Source organism: Balaenoptera musculus, chromosome 3 (genome assembly GCF_009873245.2).
Source record: "Balaenoptera musculus isolate JJ_BM4_2016_0621 chromosome 3, mBalMus1.pri.v3, whole genome shotgun sequence".
Classification (NCBI taxonomy): domain Eukaryota; kingdom Metazoa; phylum Chordata; class Mammalia; order Artiodactyla; family Balaenopteridae; genus Balaenoptera; species Balaenoptera musculus.
Window position 1 is genome coordinate 168,398,854 of NC_045787.1, and position 21,197 is coordinate 168,420,050.

A 21,197-nucleotide genomic window follows, 5' to 3' on the forward strand; every position below is an offset into this window, starting at 1 on the left:
TCCACATCTGATCTGTGTCTGTGATAGAGAGTCAGGCATCGGGATGGCATAAACTGTGAACATTTGTTCTTTCTACGGGCTCAGACTCTGTGAAGCGTGTTCTGAAGTAGTTTACTGTTGGCGCCTTGGTGTATATCCTTCCAGGCTTGTCTCCGTCCCACAGGCTTTTACATCATGTCCGTGTGCGTGTGTGTGTGTGTGTGTGTGTGTGTGTGTGTGTGTGTGTTCTGTGGCTTAGGTAAAAACACAGATTCCTGGGACTTCCCTGGCGGTCCAGTGGTTAAGACTCTGCGCTTCCATTGCAGAGGGCGCGGGTTCAATCCCTGGTCAGGGAACTAAGATCCCACATGCCACGAGGCACAGCCAAAAAAAAAAAACCGCACAGATTTCTACATTCCGAGAGCACCCTTCCCACTCCTGTCCCTGCCCCCAGAGCCAGCCGACATCACCAGTGCCTTTGGTATTTTCCAGAGGCATTTCTATTCCGCGGAATGTTGACTCTTGGCGTGGTTAGAGGGCATTGGATTAGCAGGCCCACTTTGCCTCGTCTTAAGGCTTCCCAGAGACAAGTCAAGGGTGCCCCGTGAGAGCTCAGTCGTGTGCCAGACGCTGTCAGACATCTCGGGCACGCGGTGCGGGAAGCATGGGTCTGTGCCTCGCGGCCACCTCCCCCAGGTGGACCCCGCGGTTTGGGAGCAGTGTTCTAACAGTGAAGTGTGTCCCGTGTCGTTCTGGTAGCACGCATCCTTGCTTGGCTTCTGAGGTCAGATTCTGAAAAGCCGGAATATTCTTTCAAGCAGCCCCTGAAACTAAATGTGTGCTCCTTTGAGGATGCTTGCTTAAGAAACTCATTGATTTTTAGAACAAACAAAAGAGAAGGAAACCTTATGTCTTTCCGTCCGAGCTTCTGAGTCTTCTATCTGTTGACGGGGCTTTAAAAGGAGGCCCGTGAACAGAGGGGTGGGGACATCAGGCCTCCCGTGAACTGCGGCGACGGGGAAGGCGCGGTGCCAGGTGGGCACACAGCCCCCTCAGGCCGCCCTCGCTCTCTGCCGGCAGACCTACCGCGAGCACCTGGAAGGGCAGAAGCACAAAAAGAAAGAGGCGGCTCAGAATATGGGCATCCAGCCCAACGGCAGCCCACGAGGGGTGCAGGCGCAGCTGCACTGCGACCTGTGTGCCGTGTCCTGCACCGGGGCGGAGGCCTATGCCGCCCACATCCGGGGCTCCAAGCACCAGAAGGTAGGAGCCCCTCACAGGCCCCGGCCCACTCGGGACCCAGAGGGGCGTCCGATGACACGGGGGGTGGGCAGCCACCCACGAGAAGTAGCTTTCCCTGCAGGCCCACGCGTCCTCCTTCCTCAGAAGCCAAACCCCTTCTCTCGGTTATAAAGGTCACACCTGCCCCTGGACAGAAGCATGGAGCAGGGCAGCTCATACCCAGACCCCAGAGGAAACTGTTCTTGGCCTTGGGTGTGTCTGCATGTATATATGAACCAGAGTTTGTATGTCGATGAGATCAAACGGTATATTCCATTCGGGGTCCTTATTTACTAAAAATCAAAGTAGTAAGGTTTAATATTTTAATATCAAAGTTTTCATTGATACTAAATTATTTAATATCAGCATTTGTCATATTTATTACTATTTTAATATCAACGTTTTCCTGTGGGCTTAAAAATGCCTGTAGTATGTCATCTTATGAGGAAATGAATGGGCTCCTTCACCCGAGAGAAGGTAGGGCACCTCTCCCTGTGCCCTCTTTCTATGGTCCAGAGGTGCTTTTTGGAAATCAGCAAACCTTCCCCAAATGGCATCACGAACCTGCAAGGTGCTGCTCACCTTTCGGGTGTGTGCTGAGGACAGGAGGAGGGGGAATTCCTGGCTGGACGCCTGCTTTGAGCTGCACCGCACGGTTTAGAGCGAGAGGGTTAGGAAGGCCCCTGTCCCATGGCTGCCTCTCTCTGCCCCGTCCACAGAACCCCTCCAGCTGCCCCAGCTCACCGGCCATGCTCCCTCCTGCCCCCGGGCCTTTGCTCACACCCTGCCCTTGGCAGCTCCCTTCCAGCCCCCGCTGCAGGCTGGGCCGCCCCGAGCGCCTGCCTGAGGATCTGTCTTCTCCCCCTGCTTGTCAAGGGCCTTGTTCCCCAGCCCAGCTGGGACAGGCTCTCGAAGGCCTGCATGAACCCACAAAACCCACCAAGGAGGGAGCAGTGAGGCGTGGAGAAGGGGACGCGCCGGCCTGGTGGTAGCAGGGGTGCAGGCGGGAGAGCTGGGTGCAGGCGGGAGAGCTGGGCCCAGGCGGGGTGGGCTGCGGGTGTCACAGCTCGCAGGCTGGGACTCATTCTGGGGTCAGGAGGCCCTGCAGCCAGCCCCGGGGTGGGGGGCAGGTTTGAGTCGTGAGTGTCAGAGACTTAGAGCTGAGAATGTGTCTGAGACAGTCGTCAGTGCAGACTCTGGGGGTGGTGGAACAGTCCTTTCCAACTGGAACTTTTGCAAGTAAGTGCCTTTGTCGGGGGGGCCATGCCGAGGACAGGGGGGTGACTGTATCCTAGGTGGATCTGTGTCCCTGGACGTGTATATGAGTTCCTGCAGAATGTGGAGGTGTGTCTATGGACGTGTACACCCACGTATACCGAACATGGATCTGTGTCGTGGACGGGTACACGTGTACATCTTAGCAGGCGGTCTACACACACTGTGTCTCTACCTGGGGCTGGCGCCGGGCTGGTGCTTGGCATGCAGAAAACAGCCGTGCTTCTTAGCGCAGGCGGTGGAGTTTGGAGGAAGGGGGTCTGTGTAAGCCAGCAGGGGTGTCAAAGTATTATAGGTCCCCCATGTGCAGGAGTAGTGGGGGCCTAGAAGCAGGAGACAGATCAGGAAGGCCCTTCCCAAGGCATTTAAGTGGGAACAGGGGAAGGGGCAGGGTCCCCGGGGACGAGATGGACCACCGCCCTCACTTCCACAGGCTGCCAGCTCCCCCATGCCCGGTGAAGTGCTCTTCCCACCCCTGAGGAAGGTTGGCCAGGCCTGAGCGGCCCTGACAGGGGGCTGGGTCTGTTCCAGGTCTTCAAGCTGCACACCAAATTGGGGAAGCCCATTCCCAGCACGGACCCGGCGCCAGTGAACTCGGCCCAGGCCACCAGCACCAGCCAGCCGGCCTCCACCCCCCTCACCGCAGAGAGCCCCCCCGCAGCCCCTGCCAGCCCCAACATGTGTGCCCCAAGCAGGCCAGCGCCAGCCAGGAGACCGGCCGCCTCGAAGGCCTCGCACGTGGGTACGTGTCTCTGCATTTCACAGCCCCTGCCCTGCCTCAACGAGCTCGAGCCTCAGAGACGGGATGGTCCGGTCAACGGTGTACGTGCAGCCATCACTTCTGGGGAGGCAGGACCTATGAAGGGGGTAGTTCTCTGCCAGATCCCCGCCGGCGGGGTGCCTTCTGCCGCCTTTGGCCCACCCTGGGGAAGCGTGGGCAGAACCAGTGCAGCTTCCATTTCTTCCCGTGGAGCTTGGGACTGAGCCGCTTGCTGGCCACACTCGGGAAGCCGGCCCTAGGCCTGGAGAATCCCCTGGGCTGCCGCCTTCCCCGTGCTGGAAGCAACCCCCTTCACACCGGGTGCTCTGATAAGTGAGGTGGGCCCCGGGAAATCCAGGCAGGTTCCTCGCAGCCCCACCTCCAGCCCTGCCTTCCCTCGAGCGTGTGTCACCCGCACCTGCTATGACCCCTGGGCAGTCACGGCTGCCGAGGGACATGAATTTCAAGGGGTAAATAGGCTTACATGTCAGGCACTCACTCCGGGTGCCTGATTCACCCTCCACGGCTCTAGGTTTGTCATTAGTCCCACTTTACAGATGGAAGAACCGAGGGGAGGGGAGGAAAAGCACCTGGCTCTGGACCACCCGGTGAGCGGTGGGGGTGGGATTCCAACCCAGTCTCTGCTCTCCACCACCACGCTTCGTGTGGGAGGCGGGGCCTATTTTATTTTGCGCCTCAGCAGGCCTGAGATTTGAACCGTCACGTGATGTTGAAGATCAAATCATAAAGCGGTTTTGGTGACAAAGAAATGTCTCCCTTCTGAGGCTCAGTAAACGCTGGTCTGCCTGATGTTCCACTGTCGGTTAACTAAGGGCTGCAGACTTTGTGCAGCAGTGGCGGTTGTCCTCAGAGAGGGTCCTACGACCTGGGCCTCCCTGTGGACCCGTCCACCTTGGCACCAAACGCTGTGAGGGCCTCGCTCTCCCAGTCGTGACCCAGGCTGGTGGGAAGGGGTCTTGTGGGACTGTGGATCCCACTGGTTGACGTCACGGAAGGGGGAGGGGGGCAGCGGGAGACCCGGTGGCATCGAGTTGTACACTTCATGCTGGCGGACCAGAAGCCGACCCTGGTCGCCGGCTGGAGCAGATTATAAGTTACGCGATTCTTCCTTCCAGGGCCTCCTGCGCTGCCGACAGCAGACAGCAGACCCCCCCAGGGGAAACTGGCACACCCCAGATCAGAGCGGCCCGGAGAACCGCCCGCCCAAGGAGGCTCTGCGGAAGCTTCTGGAAGGTGCTGTGACGCACAGCCGGTGGGCCCAGGCTACGTGGAGGAGGCAAGTGCTAGGCGTCCGGCCATCGGCTCACCCTGCTCCGCCCCGGGCTCCTGTGGAGAAGGACCTTGCAGGGCCAGGCCTCGAGGCCTCGTCCCAGTTCTCCCCCTGAGACTTGCACACCTGCCCCGGGCAGACCTCAGTGAGCCAGCATCCTTTGGATCTCACTGGAAGGCCCGGGTGCTGGGCTTCAGATCTTAGAAGGAAGGCCCGAGACAGGCGGAGGTGTTTCCTGCCGCCGGGCAGCCCCTCTTCCTGCGGCAAGCAAGGTGGCAGGAGGGATCTGTGTCCTGGAAACCCACGGGCACGTGATCCTCGGGCACAGCAGCCAGCGTGCGCCCCACACAGCACCACCTGCACACCCGGGGCTTTGTGGAGCTCAGGTTCTGAGCCCCTCGCCCCGGGCCCACAGTCCCAGCCTCCCGGGTGCCTCCCGGGTACCTTCCGGGCCATGCATGTGGGCGTGTCTTCCGTGCTCGTGTTCGTGCTTTTCTTCACCCAACTCAGCACCTTCTGTTTGGTCCCCTGCAAAATAGCCACACCAGGCAGGCTTCTTGCCAGGCTGGTAGCAGCCCGGGGATGGGGGGACAGGGGAAGGGAGGATGGGATGGTGGTGGCAGACGGGAGCCGGGCCTGGGAGGGTGCACTGGTGAAGAGCCACTCCTCTGAAAGCATAAACCGCTGGGCAGACAGGGAGCCAGCGCCCGGCCTGGACGGCCCTGGGGGATGGAGGCGCCCTGCTGGAGCCCAGACCCGCTGCGTGGGGGCCGTGGGTGGCACTCAGCCGTGCCTTGTGTTTCAGGTGTGCAACGAGGAGGGCAGAGTGATCCGGTTCCACTGCAAGCTGTGCGAGTGCAGCTTCAATGACCCCAACGCCCGGGACATGCACGTGAGGGGGCGGCGGCACCGGCTGCAGTACAAGGTGTGCCTGCAGGGGGCGTCTGGTGGGCCTGGCTGGGGGTGAGCATCTGTGCTCTTGACACCTTGGCTCTCGTCTCAAAACACACCTTTTGCCCCCATGAGTCGGAGCCCCTGGGCCCTTCAGCACTCGGGCTCAGCCAGAGGGACCCTTGGCTGCTTTCACGAGGCCTCCTTGTCACGGGTTTGCCGGGGCATGCGTGCACACGTGTGTTTAGACACACTTGACTGTCGGGCCCCGTGTACACTTGTGCACAGCACACACTGTGACTCTCCTTGTGACAAACAATGGCTTCTGGATATTTCCTCTCTTTTCAGCAGCCTTGTTGAGATATCATTCACACACCACGCAGCTCACCCATGTAAAGTGGCTTTTACTACATTCACAGAGTGTGCAACCAGCAGCTCCATCTAGTTCCAGAACAGTCCGTCAGGAGCCCCGTTCCCATTGGCAGCCACTCCCTACCCCTACCCCAGGCCCTGACAACCAGGAACCCACTCTCCGTCTCTGTGGACTTGCCTGTTCTGGACGTTTCCCATCAACGGAATCACACACCGCGTGTCCTTCTGCATCTGGCTTCTCACTGAGCATCGCGTTCTCAGGGTCCATCCACGTTGTAGCGAGTGTCAGGGCTTCACCCCTTTTCCTGGCTGAGAGATGCTCCTGTGTGTGGAGGGACATGTTGTGTGTGTTTCACCCGCTGAAGCCCACTTGTGTTGTTTCCACCAGTGACCAATCCTTAGACAACACTACACTCTTTGAGTGATGAAATTAAGTACTAAGGACAAAGCCCAGTGAGCGAATTAGCAATGCTATTTAGAATATATAGAGCTGGATCCCACACAAACGGAGTTTCCCTGGGTTACTCTGATCGGGACGAGCATTTCCGTTCAGTCCTCCGTCAACATGCGTGACCACTGACCGCGGTTGCTCCTCCGTGTTGCGGCGCCTTCTCCCTCTGGCTCCTCTGTCAGATGTGCGGATGGTTGGCTTGTGCAGTGGCGGACGTCACGTCTGCCGCTCTGCAAGTCAGTCATAGTTTTGTTCCCCGCTGTGGTTCCCTTTCCTGCCATGGCCTTTGGGGATGAGGAGTGTTGACACTTTGGGGATTGAAACTCACTGTTGTCTAAACCTGGCAGGAGGGACTTCCCTGGCGGTCCAGCGGGTAAGACTCCGTGCTTCCACTGCAGGGGGCGCGGGTTCGATCCCTGGTCGGGGAACTAAGATCCCGCATGCCGTGGGGCGTGGCCAAACAATAAAAAAAATTAAAAAATAAAAAATAAACCTGTCAGGAGGTGGCACCCCCAGCATTCTCGTCTGACCGAAGGTCCCCGATCTTCCCAGAAAAAAGTGAACCCCGATCTTCCGATTGCGGACAAGCCCAGCACGAGGGTTCGGAAGCTCCTGGAGGAGAGGCTGAGGAAGCAGCGGCAGCTGAGCAAGCAGCGTCTGGGGGAGCTGCGGCGCCGGCACGACGAGATGAGGTGCGGGGCCTCAGGGCCCTCCGCCCGCCAGCCGCGCTCAGCCCGGGCCGGACCAGGCGGCACGAGGAGCCGCTTCTGGGGCTCCCCACGGTCTCCCGCGTGACCGGCCCAGGGTCCCGCCGCTGCTTACGGCTCCTCGTCCCTGCCACCCCAGCAGGCGCTACGGCTTGTGCAAGAGGCGGCTGGAAGAGGAGCCACAGGCGCCGGAGGCGCGCTCGGGACGCTCGCCGGCCGACCAGCATCCACCTCCCCTCGGGAGCAGGCCGGGGCTGTCCACAGCCAAGCCTCTGGTGGGTGGTGGTCTCGTCCTGATGTCCGAATGCCTCAGGGGCTGGGAACTGGAGGGGGCTGAGGGCCTCACCTCCAGCCACAGCAATCCCTTGAAGCTTCCTGAGGCCCCAGTGGTCACATCCCTCAGGAGCCTTTGGGTGTCTGTCCGTCCAAGGGGGCCAGGCTGGGTCGGATGGGAACTGTGGATTGCACCCTGCTGACGGAGGGGGTCACCAGCTGCCTCGGGGCCTCTGGCTCGGAAATTCAAGAACGTTGCCCAGGGAGCCCACTGGACCCCCAGTCGGCCCAAGCTCCCCACAGCCATCGGGGCCCTGGGGTCCTCACTGGTCCACCTCCCCTGTGGACCCTGTCATTCCTCTGCCTGGCTCTCCGGCCACCGCTTGCCTGTCAAAGCCAGCCTGACTCCGGGCCCCCCGCGTCCCCCGGGTCACCGGGGCCTCTCAGCCTGCCTGTGACGTGACACGTGTGCCTTTCCCCGAAGCCCATGAGGCGGCCGGAGTCCAGCGACGACCGGCATGTCATGTGCAAGCACGCCGCCATCTACCCCACAGAGGAGGAGCTCCTGGCCGTCCAGAAGGCCGTCTCCCACTCGGAGCGCGCCCTCAAGCTGGTGTCCGACACAATGGCCGAGGAGGATTCCGCGCGCCCAGAGCCAGAGGGCGGGGAGTGCAGGTAATGGGCATTGCCCTCCTGTCCGGGGGCCCGGGGTGACAGAGGCGGCTCCATTGCTGGATGGCTTCGAGCCCTTGGACGCCCAGGGCTTTCCAGAAAACTCCCCAAGAGAGGCTCAGAGCCGGAGCCCCGAGGTTCAAAGGGAGTGGTAGTCCCAACCGGTGAGAACCGTTGTTCTAACACCAGAAGTTACTTTTCCTGTCGAAGGTGCGTGTAGAAATGTAGTTCACAGAGGATTAGCCCCTGTTTCCTCACCCGTAACACGGAGATAAGTGTGATTCTCCTGGAGCAGGAGGTGCCGCTGAGCGTCCGCATGAATCATCTTTCCCGCTGCCGGGAGTGTCGCAAGATGGAAAGTCCCGATGCCTTGTAGTGAATCATGAGAGGGGGTTAGCTTTTCCAAGTCCCTTCTCTCTGGGTGGCTTCTTTTCCATTTACTTTTTTTTTCTGGGCGCACCACACAGCTTGTGGGATCTTAGTCCTCCGACCAGGGATTGAACCCGGGCCCTCAGCAGTGAGAGCATGGAGTCCTAACCACTGGACCGCCAGGGAACGCCATCATTTACTTTTTTAAGGTTTTCTTTTTTTTTTTGGTGGTAAAATACTCATAACACGAAATTTGCCATTGTGACCATTTTTACGTGTACAATACGGCAGCACTAAGTACATTCACAACGTTGTGCAACCATCACCGCTGTCCATTTCCAGAACTTTTTCATGATCCAAAACAGAAATCCGTCCCGTGAAATTCCCCAGGCCGCTCGCTGTCCCCGCCCCGGCACCCACCTTTCCACTCCCTGTCTCCACGGCTTGGCCTGTTCTGGACATTTCACACCAGTGAAATCATGCAGCATCTGTCCTTCTGTGTCTGGCTGATTCCAATCAGTAGCTTCTTCCTGCCACAGTGTTTGCTCCCCGACAAGAACGTGAGAGCCACTCGTGGGTCACCAGGTGTCATAACGAAATGCACTCGCCCCTCAGCGTGAACGCAGCTGCCTCCCCGGGACAGTGGGCCTTCCTCACCGCCTGGAAGGGGAAGCAGGCGCGGCCCCTTGGGCAGAAAGGGGGGCCCTCCCTTAACCTCCACCCCGATGTCTTCTGAAGGAAAAGGCCCCTCACTTAGTGCTTTGCAGTTTTGCTCCCGTTTTCTCCCCGTGCTCGTGTTTTGTTTTTCTTGTTTGAAAATATTTTATTTATTTATTTATTTATTTATGGCTGCGTCGGGTCTTAGTTGAGGTATACGGGGTCTTGGTTGCGGCACGTGGGATCTTTCGTTGCGGCGTGTGGGCTCTTCGTTGCCGTGCGCGGGCTTCTCTCTAGTCGTGGTGTGCAGGCTCATTAGTTGTGGTGCGAGGACTCTCTAGTTGTGGTGCATGGGCTCAGTAGCCCTGTGGCATGTGGGGTATTAGTTCCCCGACCAGAGATTGAACCGGCGCCCCCTGCAGTGGAAGCACAAAGTCTTAACCACTGGACCACCAGGGAAGTCGTGGATGTTCCATTATTTACTTAACTATCACAAAGAGTGTGTCAGTGTTTGGGTTTTGTTTTTTTTTTCTATTTTATTATGGAAATTCTCTAACACACACAAAAGGTGAAGAGGCCCAAGTGACCATCCCTAAACCAGGGATGACTCACTTGCTCTCTACCCATCCCCCTCCTCGACAGACCACTGCGGTTAAAGGAAACCCTATCAGACACGATATCAGGCATCAGCCCGAGGGTGGAGTACGTGTCTCTAAACAAGACTCTTTTTCATTTAACAAAACCAGAACACCATTATCATACTTGAAAAAAAATGAACAATAATTCTTCAACCCCATCAAATATCCAGTCAGCGCTGAAATTTCCAGTTGTCTTTTTGGATAGCATAACGTGGTCTTTTTGTTTAGGGTTTTTTTTTGTTTTGCAGTTGTTGTTGAATCAGGGTCCAAATTGATTGACAACCTGTCAGTCTCTTTATCTGCAGGTTCCCCGCCTCTCTGCTTTGTCTTCCCCTGAAGGATATGGTCCTGGTCCTGTAGACATCCCAGGTGCGGCCAGGTCCCCTCGGACCATCCCGGGCTCCAGCACTTGTGGTCCCGAGACAGACCACAGAGAAATACACAAATGCATTACAGAATTAGGTTATCTCGTATCCTGAGAAGTGTCACAAAGAAAACAGCAAAGTGGGGATCAGGGAGTGGTGGGAGCAGGCGGCAGCTTCGAGAGCCAAGGGGCGGACATTTGTGTTGTGACAGCCGTGGGGAGGGCCGCCACGTCAGGGCACCCCAGGCAGCGGTCCGGGTGGGATGAGCCTCGTGGGGAGGGAGTGGAAGGAGAGGGCGGTGGCGAGGCGGCCCAGGGGTCAGGCTGGGGGCCTCGGGCCCCGGGAAGAAGCTCGGGTGTCCCCAGCCTGCAGAGGGGCGGCACTGGGAGGGTGGCTGCCGGGCGGACGCGGTGGTGGCAGTCACCTGCGGAAAGTGACCAGGCCGGTGCGGTGCAGGTGGGGACGCGACTCGGGGGGAGGCAAGGAGCACCTGGCCGGCGGCCTCGGGGGAGTCAAGCTGGGGGCGAAGTGGCCGCAGAGGCGGCTCAGCAGCACGAAGCCAGGGACCGACGAGGGGGCCCTGCTGGCTGAGGACCAGGGCGCCGCTGGGGGTGGCCGCGGGTGGCCTCTTCCAGAATGCAGTTTATTGGGAAACGGTGACGGCCGCCAGCCCTGCTGAGCAGCACAGCTTCCTAGCGGCGGTTCCAAGCGCTTCTCCCAGATCTGTCTCCTCGTGCCTCTTTGATCAGGTGCCCCCTGGCAAGGGCCGTGCTCCCGTTTTACAGATGAGGAAGCGACCCCGCGTGCAAGAGCGGGGACCCTTCCTCCCCACCCTCTGCCCACGCGTTTGTGGGTTTGTCTCGGCAGCCGCCCAGGCCCCTCTGCTCGGATCCTGAAAGGCGTGATGCGGGTCGGCCTCCTGGCGAAGGGCCTCCTCCTGCGGGGAGACAGGGCCGTGCAGCTGATCCTGCTCTGCTCCCAGAAGCCCACCCGCGCCCTGCTGCGCAGAGTCACGGAGCAGCTGCCCCTCCAGCTCCCGGTGAGGCGCCCGGCCGCGCATCGCGTGGCTTCTACGCGGCCTGGACACAAACCGGTTTGTTTTTAGAAACAGGCGCAAGGAGAGAGTGGTGGAACTTGAGGGTTCCTTTACAAAGGGGGTTCAGGGTAGAGCTTGGAAACAGTCTAAACGTCCGGCCACTGAGGACGGTTACTTCCGTCACATCCACAGCAGAGCCCAGCCAGTCGGCACGGAGCACAGACGGGACGAAATCCACAGGGCAAACACTCAGGCTCATGAGACTAGAGAGGTGCAGGGCTGGGGGTCGGCCGGACTTTCTCCTCCGGAGCAGTTCCTGTTGTTGTCATAGAGCTTTTTTTTTTTTTAATAAATCTATTTATTTATTTATTTATTTTTGGCTGAGTTGGGTCTTCGTTGCTGCGCATGGGCTTTCTCTAGTTGCGGCGAGCGGGGGCTACTCTTCGTTGCGGTGCGTGGGCTTCTCATTGCGGTGACTTCTCTTGTTGCGGAGCACGGGCTCTAGGCGCATGGGCTTCAGTAGTTGTGGCACGCGGGCTCAGTAGTTGTGGCTCACGGGCTCTAGAGCGCAGGCTCAGTAGTTGTGGCGCACGGGCTTAGTTGCTCCGCGGCATGTGGGATCTTCCCGGACCGGGGCTTGAACCTGTGTCCCCTGCACTGGCAGGCAGATTCTTAACCACTACGCCAGCAGGGAAATCCCTGTCATAGAGCTTTTCTCAAGCAAGATGGTAACCGGGAGAAGAGTGAAATCATGTCATGATTTAAATTGATCATCTTTCATTAAAATACTCAATTCCCAGGGCGGTTTCTTCTTCCTGATGTGTCTGCTGCCCTTCCCGAGACAATTCAGCATCGTTCCTCCGACTCGTGTAGTAAGCACTGGGGGCCGGGTAGACCCAGGCTCGCCTCTGGGGCTCCCAGTCTGGTCAGGAGACACAATAAACAAACACAGAGCAAGCTAACTTCCAGTTTATCTTCTGTAGAGAAATTAAAACCTGATGTCAAGTAGCGAGCACCTGGGGAGAGCGGGGGCCACTTCAGACAGGACCGTGGGAGGTGTGTGTCCTGACAGAAGATGGAACAGGTGAGGTGAGAGCTGAGAGATGAGGAGAGGCCTTGAAAGATGTGGGGGTGGGCAGTATTCCACATAGAAGGACCTGCACCTGCAGAGGCCAAGAGGCAGGAGGCCCAGGGAAATGCATGCCCGAATGCACAAGGGCCTAGATCGAGCTGGGCCTGAAGGCCATGTGGGGAGGTAAGATTGCCTCCTCAGGGAAATGGGGAGACTGGAGGGTTTTAAGCAGGGGAGTGACATGCTCCGACTTCACCAATTTAATCACTCGTTTCCTGAACACCCATGACATGACAGTTTTCTGCTCAATACCGTAGGGGTTGCAAAGATGGCTCACATGCAAGCCCTGTCCTCTGGAACCTTGCAGCCCAGTGGCTAAGACAAATCCCTAAGCCCCATGAAGATGGGTGAGGCCATGGGGAAGATGGCGAAGGCCACGGGAGAGCTGGCAGTGCCCCCCGCTCCCAGCCATGTAGACAGACCCTCCTAGCTGTTACCTGGCCGAGTGTCTCAGGGGACCCCAAAGCAAGATGAGGGACACAGTAAAGCTTTTCTATGCAGGCACCGGGTCACTGCACCAAGCCCGCCTTCGTTTTGCAGTCTCCCCGGGAGGCTGGTAATCGGGGACGGCAGTTGGAGTTCTGATGACTGTGTGCAAGGGGTCCCTTCTCCCTGTGCCCCTGAGAGTGACAAGCCGGAGAGGGTGTAAATGGAGGGGAGGGAGATCTGCCGAGAGGGCGGGGCTTGTCTGGAGGCTCTGCTTGCAGGGGGGCTGACCCTCAGGGTATCCCCCAGTGATGCAGCCGGGGCAGGCGGGGTCCTAAGGACGCGTGTGCTGGGGCAGGGCTGAACCCTGGGCAGGCATGGGGTGGGTCACGGAGCCGAGGGGCCTCAGATCTTGCCTGGAGTCAGCCCCTGTCCAGTGTCCTGAGAAACCATCGTTCTGCCCTCATTACCCAAACAGTAGCCTGCTGGACCAACTGAAGGATTTTGCGTTTTTCACTGAGTAGCATCTCTTGGGTCACATTCCATATTCATACTTAGGGAGCATCATTCTTTTTTGTGGCCGAAGAATATCCTGTTGCCACTTGTCCATAACTAGCTGGGTCCTTCCATGTAGTTGGACGTTTAGGTTGTGTCCAGTGTTCTGTGTTACCAGGGAGGCTGCAGCAGATGAAGAACCTTGTACACACACTGCTCCACACACGTGGGAGCGCGTCCCGGGGCAGAGTCGCTGGGTCAGAGGCATGAGCCTGGAGGCTTCTGCTGAGTGTGGCTAGGTCAGCCTCCACCAGCACTTTAGAGACGCATGGATTTGCCAGCCCAGCGCCTCCTCAGACTCTTTGAGTTTTGTCCTTCCTATAGCTGACGATGGCACCCCATTCTAGTTTTAACGTGATTCTCTCTTGCCATGGGAGTCTTTTTTTGTCATTGTGTAGAAAGGGTCACTTTGGTTTCTCTTTCTGCAAACTATCTATCACTTGCCAGTTTTTTTTTTAAGATTTATTATTTATTTATTTATTTATTTGTATTATTTATTTTTTTTGGCTGCATTGCGTCTTAGTTGCAGCACACGGTATCTTCATTGAGGCATGTGGGATCTTTGTTGCGGCACGCGGGCTTCTCTCTAGTTGTGGCATGCGGGTTTTCTCTTCACTAGTTGGGGCAGGCAGGCTCCAGGGCATGTGCACTCTCCAGTTGAGGCGCGCAAGCTCAGTAGTTGTGGCACGCGGCATGTGAGATCTTAGTTCCCCGACCAGGGATTGAACCCGAGTCCCCTGCACTGGTAGGCAGATTCTTTACCACTGGACCACCAGGGAAGTCCCCACTTGCCGGTTTTGCTGTTGGGTTGCTGATCTTGCTGTTATTGAGCTTTGGGTGTTTTTACATATGAAGGCACCTTGATGCTGGGTCTGCTGTCTATATGCATTTCTACGTGTGCACTTCCGGAGGCTGGGGCTGTGTCTGTGTCCCTAGGAGGTTCCAGAACACCCGGCATGGGGCCTGGTACACGACCACATCCTGCCTGTCAGCTGGAGTAATGAGGCCTTGTGTTGTATTTGCACCTCGTAGATGGTGACAGAGGACAAGTACGAGGTCTCCTCCGACCCTGAAGCCAACATCATCATCTCCTCCTGCGAGGAGCCCAGGATACAGGTCACTGTGTCCATCACCTCGCCCCTGATGCGGGAGGACCCCTCTGCAGACCGAGGTGCGGCAGGGCCCTTCCGTCTAGCCCTCCTCTCCACACACCCGGTGGCCTAGGGCAGCATCCGCCTCTGCTCTGGGCGGGAGGTGGGGGGGGGTTGCCACGGCCAGTTTCCAGCACTTCCGTCAGCCCGGATGTCCCGGTGAGATAAGAGCTGGGCCTTGGGGCTGCAGAGGAAGGGAGGGTAGAGAGCTGGGGCGGAGTGTCAAGTGGCTCAGTACCCAGCTGTGGGGCATGTGCATGGGGAGCACTTCCTCCCATCCCTCCTGGCCGTGCGGGCACCTGCTCCCCGCCCAGAGGAGACCAGCTGTGCTGCGTCCCCCAGCAAGGCAGGGGCCCAGGGACCTGAGACAGATGCGCATTGCCTGAGCCAGTGGGTGGGGGTGCGGGGCGAGGCCAGAGGGCAGCCAACAGGGAGGGTGCAGGCCAAGCCGATGGGGATGCGCCCGAGTCTCATCCAGCCGCGGAACCTCCTGGAACAGCCCCGGAGACTGTTTCCCAAACTCCAGTCTTTCTTGGACCCCCTTCATTATTGTCAGATCTGAGGGCCACGAACCACTGATGGCTTTCCTCTGAATCAATTCCTTTTTGACTCTTAAATTTTTAAAGAGGAGAGCCTTTGAACCGTAAGTGGAAAGCCATTACCAGTTGTCATAAAGAGCGTCATCTGAAAATAAATACAGTGGGAAGAAAAAGTGATGCCCTTCAGTTCCAGGTGGAGGCCCTGCTCGGGCTTGCTCCGAGGCGGGGATTGGGAATGTCGGAAAGGGTTCAAGGTCCGAGGCCTCGGAAAGAGGTGGACTGGAGGGGGCTAGAGAACCGGAAACCCCTCCGAGGGAGCCCCGGACCCCCAAGAGCTGCGATGTCCCCGCCCTGCTGACTGCTGCGGGGAGGGGAGCTTTCAGCTTCCTCTGTTGCTTGCTCTCAGCCCCAGAGGAGCAGACCCAGGCCTGGGGGTTGGGGGGTTTATGGGCGAAAGAGAAACCTCGGCTCCCTCCTGTGACCTAAAACACCAGGACCTCGCAGAATAAGGGGAGAAGAATTTTCCTGAAGCAAGAAGAAGAAGGAATCAAAAACAGGCCGGAATTTCCCCCAGACACAGAGCCCTGTTCACCTGTGATGGCGTGTGCTCGAACCTGACCCGCTGTCTCCCTCTTAATTATGCATGCGGAAGTTTCTGGAAATCCAGCTTCATTCATAGTTTTCCATCTGAACCGTGATTTGCTAACCAAGGGAGTCAGCGCTGATGGCACCGGGTGACAAGCGTGGAGCTCTTTCCTCGTGAGAGCGCAGAACCCGGAGGAGATGGGATCTTCGTGGAGAGGATGTCTGTGGTCCTTGCAGCGTCCCAGAGAACGGGCCAGTGAGCGGAACCATGTGTCTTCTGGATAAATGCAAAGAAGCCTAGGGACCTGAGGGCCCGGCCACGTGGCCCGGGCAGCGGGAGCAGGGAGAGGGGCGCCTGGCCCACGTGCCCTTCTCTTCTAGAAGGAACAGAGGTGCCTCCGCCTGACCCGGGAGATGTCCTGAGCTCAGAGAAGTGCCTCCAGTCGCTGACTGCCCTCCGTCACGCCAAGTGGTTCCAGGTCAGGGGTCGGGCCCAGAGCGGGCTCCCAGTACAAATGAGGGGCGGACGTGGGTGGGGCGGCTCCTTGGCCGGCTGCTCGACCCATGTGTCCACGCCCAGCGCTAACCTGATGGAGGTTACATCCTGGCTGATTGGGTCGGGAACTTGAAAGGAGTGACCACCACTCTGGGGGTGGGGGGCCGTTTGGGAGTGGAGTCTGCTTCCGGTCGCCAGCCGTGAGGCCAGCTGGCCCATGCCTCCCGGAGTCCCTCACTGCCAGGACAGGACCCCCGGCTGGGCTTGCTGCCCCTGGATCAGCCCTTGTTCCCTCGGCCTGGTGCACGTCCCCCCATTGGCCACGTGCTTACAGCTCCCTGGAGCTAACCATGTGCTTCTTTCCCCGAAGGCGAGAGCCAGCGGCCTGCAGCCCTGTGTGATCGTCATCAGGGTCCTTCGGGACCTCTGCCAGCGCGTGCCCACCTGGGGGGCCCTGCCAGACTGGGTAAGGCAGTGCCAGGGGGCTGGCCCTGCTTTAGGAAGCCCCCAACCCCTGACAGACCACAGCCCTGGGAGGCCGAGCCTCATTTCCTGGTTCAGCGCTCAGCTTTCCAACAAAGGGCTGGTGTCCGTCTGAGCGCCAGGAGAGGTGGATCGCGGTGGGGCATAGCGGGGTCCCTTGGCCCCAGGGTGAGGCTTGCTACAGACACAGTCTCATTTGACTGCATTATCTGAAACCTACAACCTTGCGGGCAGAATCAGGAAGCATGCAAACACAAGGGCGCCCCAGCAAGAGGTGGGGTGCTTGCCTAGACCTGCAGGTGTCAGTGCAGAGGCCCCTGTGAGGGCAGGCAGCCTGGTGCAGACCCACCTCCTCTGAAGGGGAGGTCCCCTGCAGCCCTGACACCCCTGGTCAGCAGGCCCCGAGCCCTTCTGGGGGAAGAGGATGTGAAGGCCCCCTGTCCCCCAAATCCCCAAGCTGCCGTGCTGTGAGACCCCCAGCTCCTGCCCTCCGTGGGCCCCCCTGCCCCGTCTTTCAGGATCTGATCTCGTCTGTGTGCCCCTCGGCAGGTCTGTCTCTGAGTGTCCCTCTCCCGTCACACACCCACTGATCCCCCGGCGAGCGCAGATGTGTAGGTTTTTAAGCCTTTCACCTTCGACATTATCCTTGGGAAGGCGGCCGAGTGCCCTGAACTTGGGGGGGGACGCGTGCATCTTACGTGCAGCCTTCTGCTGCCAGTTTGTCGGCTCCCACGCCCACAGGCGGGTTCTTGGACCCTTCCCACCTGAGCCCAGGCTACCCTTGGCCTTGCTCATGAGGGCTCTGGTGCCCACCCGGACCTTGGCTTCCTGCCCGTGGACCGGGGAGACACCCACTCTCGGCACCACCCCTGGTGGATGGCACAGCGGTGGCCCCGTGCTGAGTGACGAGAGGGGTTCACTCAGACGCTGGGAGGGCCCCGCATTCCCCGGAGCCCGTTTCCCTGTAAGTATAGACGCAACCCCCATGATGGTCACAGCTCCGGCCCTGCCCTGGAACCCGGGCGGGTGGCTCCTTGGAGGTGGGGACACGCCTGCGTGAGTCCCCAAGTCCTTGTGACCCTCATGGCCCTCACTGTCTGAACCTCGGGTCATGGAGAATGAGTTTCTTTTAACCCTCATGACACTGGTTTGCAATGTTACCGTCTATGGGATTTTGCTGATGTCGAAACTAGGCGAGAGAGGGAAGAAACACGCCCATGGCCACGCCAGGGTGGCAAGGCCCCGGTGACCCCCTCCTTGTAGAAGTTCAGGGGTGGGTGGGCGTGAGGGGAAGAGCTGGGCGGGGAGCCTCACGTCCCCGGGCCCCTGGAGACCTGGCCGAGGCTGCACAGCTGCGCCGTCCTCAAAGGCCCGGGTCTCCTTCTCTGTCCCCACCCGGCCCAGGCCATGGAGCTGCTGGTGGAGAAGGCTCTCAGCAGCACGAAGGGGCCCCTGAGCCCCGGGGACGCCGTGAGACGAGTCCTGGAGTGCGTGGCCTCGGGGACACTCCTGACAGGTCAGTCCCCGTCGGCCGGGAGCCCAGACCCTGGAGCACGTGGCAGAGACCAAGGGCCATGGCGGGGGCGGGGAGACGGGGGAGCACAGAGGAGCCTCTTAGGAACACTCGAGAACCACGTCCAGCACAGGCAGGACAGCGGACACAGACGTGCACACACATGTCACCACTCAAGGGAGCCGTGCGGAGGTGTGGACCAGCCGGAAGGAGAGGCGGGGTGGAGGCTGGAGGGGAGGGGTCCGTGCCTTCTCTCACGCTCCTCTGATGGCACACCCACCCTCTCTGGGGAGCCAGGGACAGCCCGGGGGACATTTCCGAAGGAAACAACAGGGATTCCATGATGGGCTGTGTACAAAGATGTTCACCACGATGTCCTTCACAGTAGCACAAGGAGGAGAGCACGCATGCGGCCCGCGTGACATGTTAGATGCAAAACGGTGTTTTCCAGTCATTTCAGTGACACGGGGCGATAGCGCTTTAAGTGGAAGAAGAGGATGATACACTGACCCGTGGTGTGAGCCTTTTCTGTAACTACATGCTCGCCCACGTGTGCACACACACACGCAGGCAGTGAGGAGGTCTGCTGAACGCGTGTGGGGCTGGAGGGAGAACTGGCAGGGGAGAGGCCCGGTGTGGCCCGTGGGCACGAGGGGGCCAGGTGCAGACCCCCCAGCACTGCAGAGCCGCAGTGGCAGCCTTCATAGGGTGCACTCTCCTTCTCTGCCACTCCCACCTCCCCTCTCAAAGATGGGCCGGGGCTCCAGGATCCCTGTGAGAGAGACCAGATGGACGCCCTCGGGTCCATGACCCTCCAGGAGCGGGAGGACATCACGGCCAGTGCCCAGGTAGGAGGCCAGCCCACGGGGCTCCCCGACTCGGGCCAGCTCGACCTGGCTGCGGGCAGCCCAGTTCCCAGCCCCCATTCACATCTGCGCTGCATCCCAGGAAATGGTCTGGGACTCCCCTTCCCACCCCCTCCCTTACAGAGACAGGTGGCTTGTGGGTGACAGGACTGCTTCCGGGGGCAGGGCCAGCCTGGCCCAGAACCAAAGCTACTCCCGTGATGAGGCGCAGACTTGGGGCCTCCTTGGCCGGTACTGTCCTCCCCAACCCTGCCCTGTGGTCTGCAAACACCCAGCCAAGGCCTCCAGCTGGGCCTAAACAGCTTCAGGCCCAAAGCAGAGACCCCGTCTGTGGCTTCCCTTTTGTTTGCAAATTTTTATTTATAAGCAAGTCTCCCAGCAGTACAGAAATCGCACTGGGCCTGACATTTATGAATGGCCTTCAGTGGAAAGAGTCAAATTGCTCTTGATCAGAGCCGAACCCGGAGAGGCAGGATCTAAGGTCCCTGTAGTGAGGAGAGAAAGAGCTGAAATTCCAAGGGCCTTCCTGGCACAGTACTCACCACCAGCTGGCACAAGCAACTCCCAGTACAGTTCTTCACGCCCAAGGGTGACGTGAGCTCTGCAGTTGCTAGAAGGGTGTTGAGGATGCCCAGCAAGCCCCCGAGTCCGCACGGGGCCATGAGAGGCGGGCCGGCAGGCCGCGGGCAGGAGGGTCCTGACGGGTCGTCTGCCCCCAGCACGCCCTGCGCATGTTGGCGTTCCGGCAGATCCACAAGATCCTGGGCATCGACCCTCTGCCGCCCCCCAGAAGCAGGCCTGGGGCGCGCTTCCGGAAGAGGCCACGGGAGGTGAGCGAGGCCGAGGCCGAGGCCGAGCAGGGCGCCGGCCAGAGGAAGCGGGCTGGTGGGGCGGAGAGGGGCCCGTGTGAGCGGCCTCGCCTCCCCAACGGGACCTGACGCCCCACCGAATGGCTGCTTCAACCCTGATGCTGGGCAGTCCTGTTTTCCTTTGCAGTAATGTTCCGTAGATTTCTTTAAAGACACTTGTGCTTAAATCATTATCAAAATCTCTTCATCTGGCGATTTGAGCTGCGGTGGTTGGGGCACAGCGCCCCAAGGCCTGCCCTCACCCGGGCAAGAAGGTGCAGCACTATTTTAAACCCTGGCATTTCTTGCTAGCTTTAAACTCACCCTGTGGCCTACTAAGGGTGTGGGTTTTTAAATGGCTTCATGAGGACACCAGCCATGCGTGGATTTGAAATCTCACGGGCAAGCCCACTGGGGGTCCCACGTCAGGAAGCCTGGCCCCGGAAGGCAGGTCGGGAGGATCTGGGGTGGTGGCCAAGCCTGAGAGTGTGCCCAGGCCGGGGTCCTCAGTCCCCAAGCTCAGTCTGCTCCAAACACGCTGCCCCCCTCCAGCTCCCCAGCCTGGAGACGGCCCCGCGGCCAGAGGTCTGCAGGGCCTGAACTGGGCTCGTCCCCCAGCCCGCCATGGGAGGGCCACAGAGCCGAAGGGTGGGGAGGATGCAGGCTGGGCACGCCCCTGACCCCCGGAACATCTGTGACCCCCACGGCACTGCACCCCGTGCCACTCCGTGCCTTCTGCACTACGAGGAGCAGCTCTGTACGCCTCATTCGGGGCTGGGTTTGCCTTGTCTTTCTCCCGTCCTCCTCGCATAGGTGCAGCCAATGTGGGTCCAGGGCCCGCCCCTTGAAAGCGGAGTCTGGGGGCTCTGCCTGGTGCAGGGCACAGAATCAGGCGCCTCCTGGCACTGGTGGACATGAGGGCACCCTTGCCCAGCTCCCGCCCCGATCCGTCCAAACTTCCCTCTTTGCGACAACCTCTCTTGCCTGGCTGCCCCGTGGCGCTGAAGGAGATAAGTCCATCTTTGGGCTGACACGATCTTTTCTGGTCACTTGATTGTTTCCAGCTCATTTCTGTGTTTAAGGGACAGCCTGTGTGTGGCTTCACATCTAATGTCTTCATAGAACTACCTGGAAGTTTGGGGGGTGGGGAATAAATGAGATATGCCTGTCTCTTGGTGTGGACCGCGCAGTCCTTCCTCGGGGTGCAGTGACCCTGCTGGGCTCCCGCAGCCTCTCAGGGCCCCAGGCAGGGGCCCTGACCAGCCAGAACTTCTCCCCGAGGCTCTGAGGCTGGGAGTGTGGATGGGGAGGAGGTCCAAGGGGCTGGTGCTGCCCAGGTGTGGGCCTCTCAGGCCATCTCCACACTGAGGTCCCCTGGGAATGCAGAGGAGCCAGGCTCTGCAGACCCCACCCCCAATCCCGGGGATCCAGCCCAAGAAGCACTCATCTCACACACATCCCACAGCCACTCAAGGAACCCACCCTGGCCTGGTCCAGGAGATACACAGCGGGACCATCAGCGGGAGGGTCAGGGACCCGGAAGGCTTCCTGGAGGAGGGGGCAGCCAAGCTGAGTTGGGAGGGGTG

The 21,197-nt window shown here is 59.4% G+C and overlaps 1 protein-coding gene across 1 annotated transcript in view; it reads left to right on the top strand.

Annotated features, from left to right (window-relative positions):
• The window catches only part of ZFR2 (zinc finger RNA binding protein 2), a 44,005-nt gene extending 23,260 nt beyond the window's left edge, over positions 1–20,745 (top strand). Inside the window, exons 6-19 of the mRNA XM_036846440.1 lie at positions 1,060–1,242; positions 3,067–3,277; positions 4,432–4,592; positions 5,392–5,511; positions 6,853–6,992; positions 7,147–7,282; positions 7,765–7,955; positions 10,849–11,020; positions 14,163–14,301; positions 15,787–15,884; positions 16,272–16,367; positions 17,789–17,900; positions 18,648–18,745; positions 19,483–20,745. Coding sequence (XP_036702335.1) covers positions 1,060–1,242; positions 3,067–3,277; positions 4,432–4,592; positions 5,392–5,511; positions 6,853–6,992; positions 7,147–7,282; positions 7,765–7,955; positions 10,849–11,020; positions 14,163–14,301; positions 15,787–15,884; positions 16,272–16,367; positions 17,789–17,900; positions 18,648–18,745; positions 19,483–19,701 — 2,076 coding nt within the window. The 3' untranslated portion in view covers positions 19,702–20,745. The remainder of the gene's footprint in view (positions 1–1,059; positions 1,243–3,066; positions 3,278–4,431; positions 4,593–5,391; positions 5,512–6,852; positions 6,993–7,146; positions 7,283–7,764; positions 7,956–10,848; positions 11,021–14,162; positions 14,302–15,786; positions 15,885–16,271; positions 16,368–17,788; positions 17,901–18,647; positions 18,746–19,482) is intronic.
• The last annotated feature ends 452 nt before the right edge of the window (positions 20,746–21,197 follow it).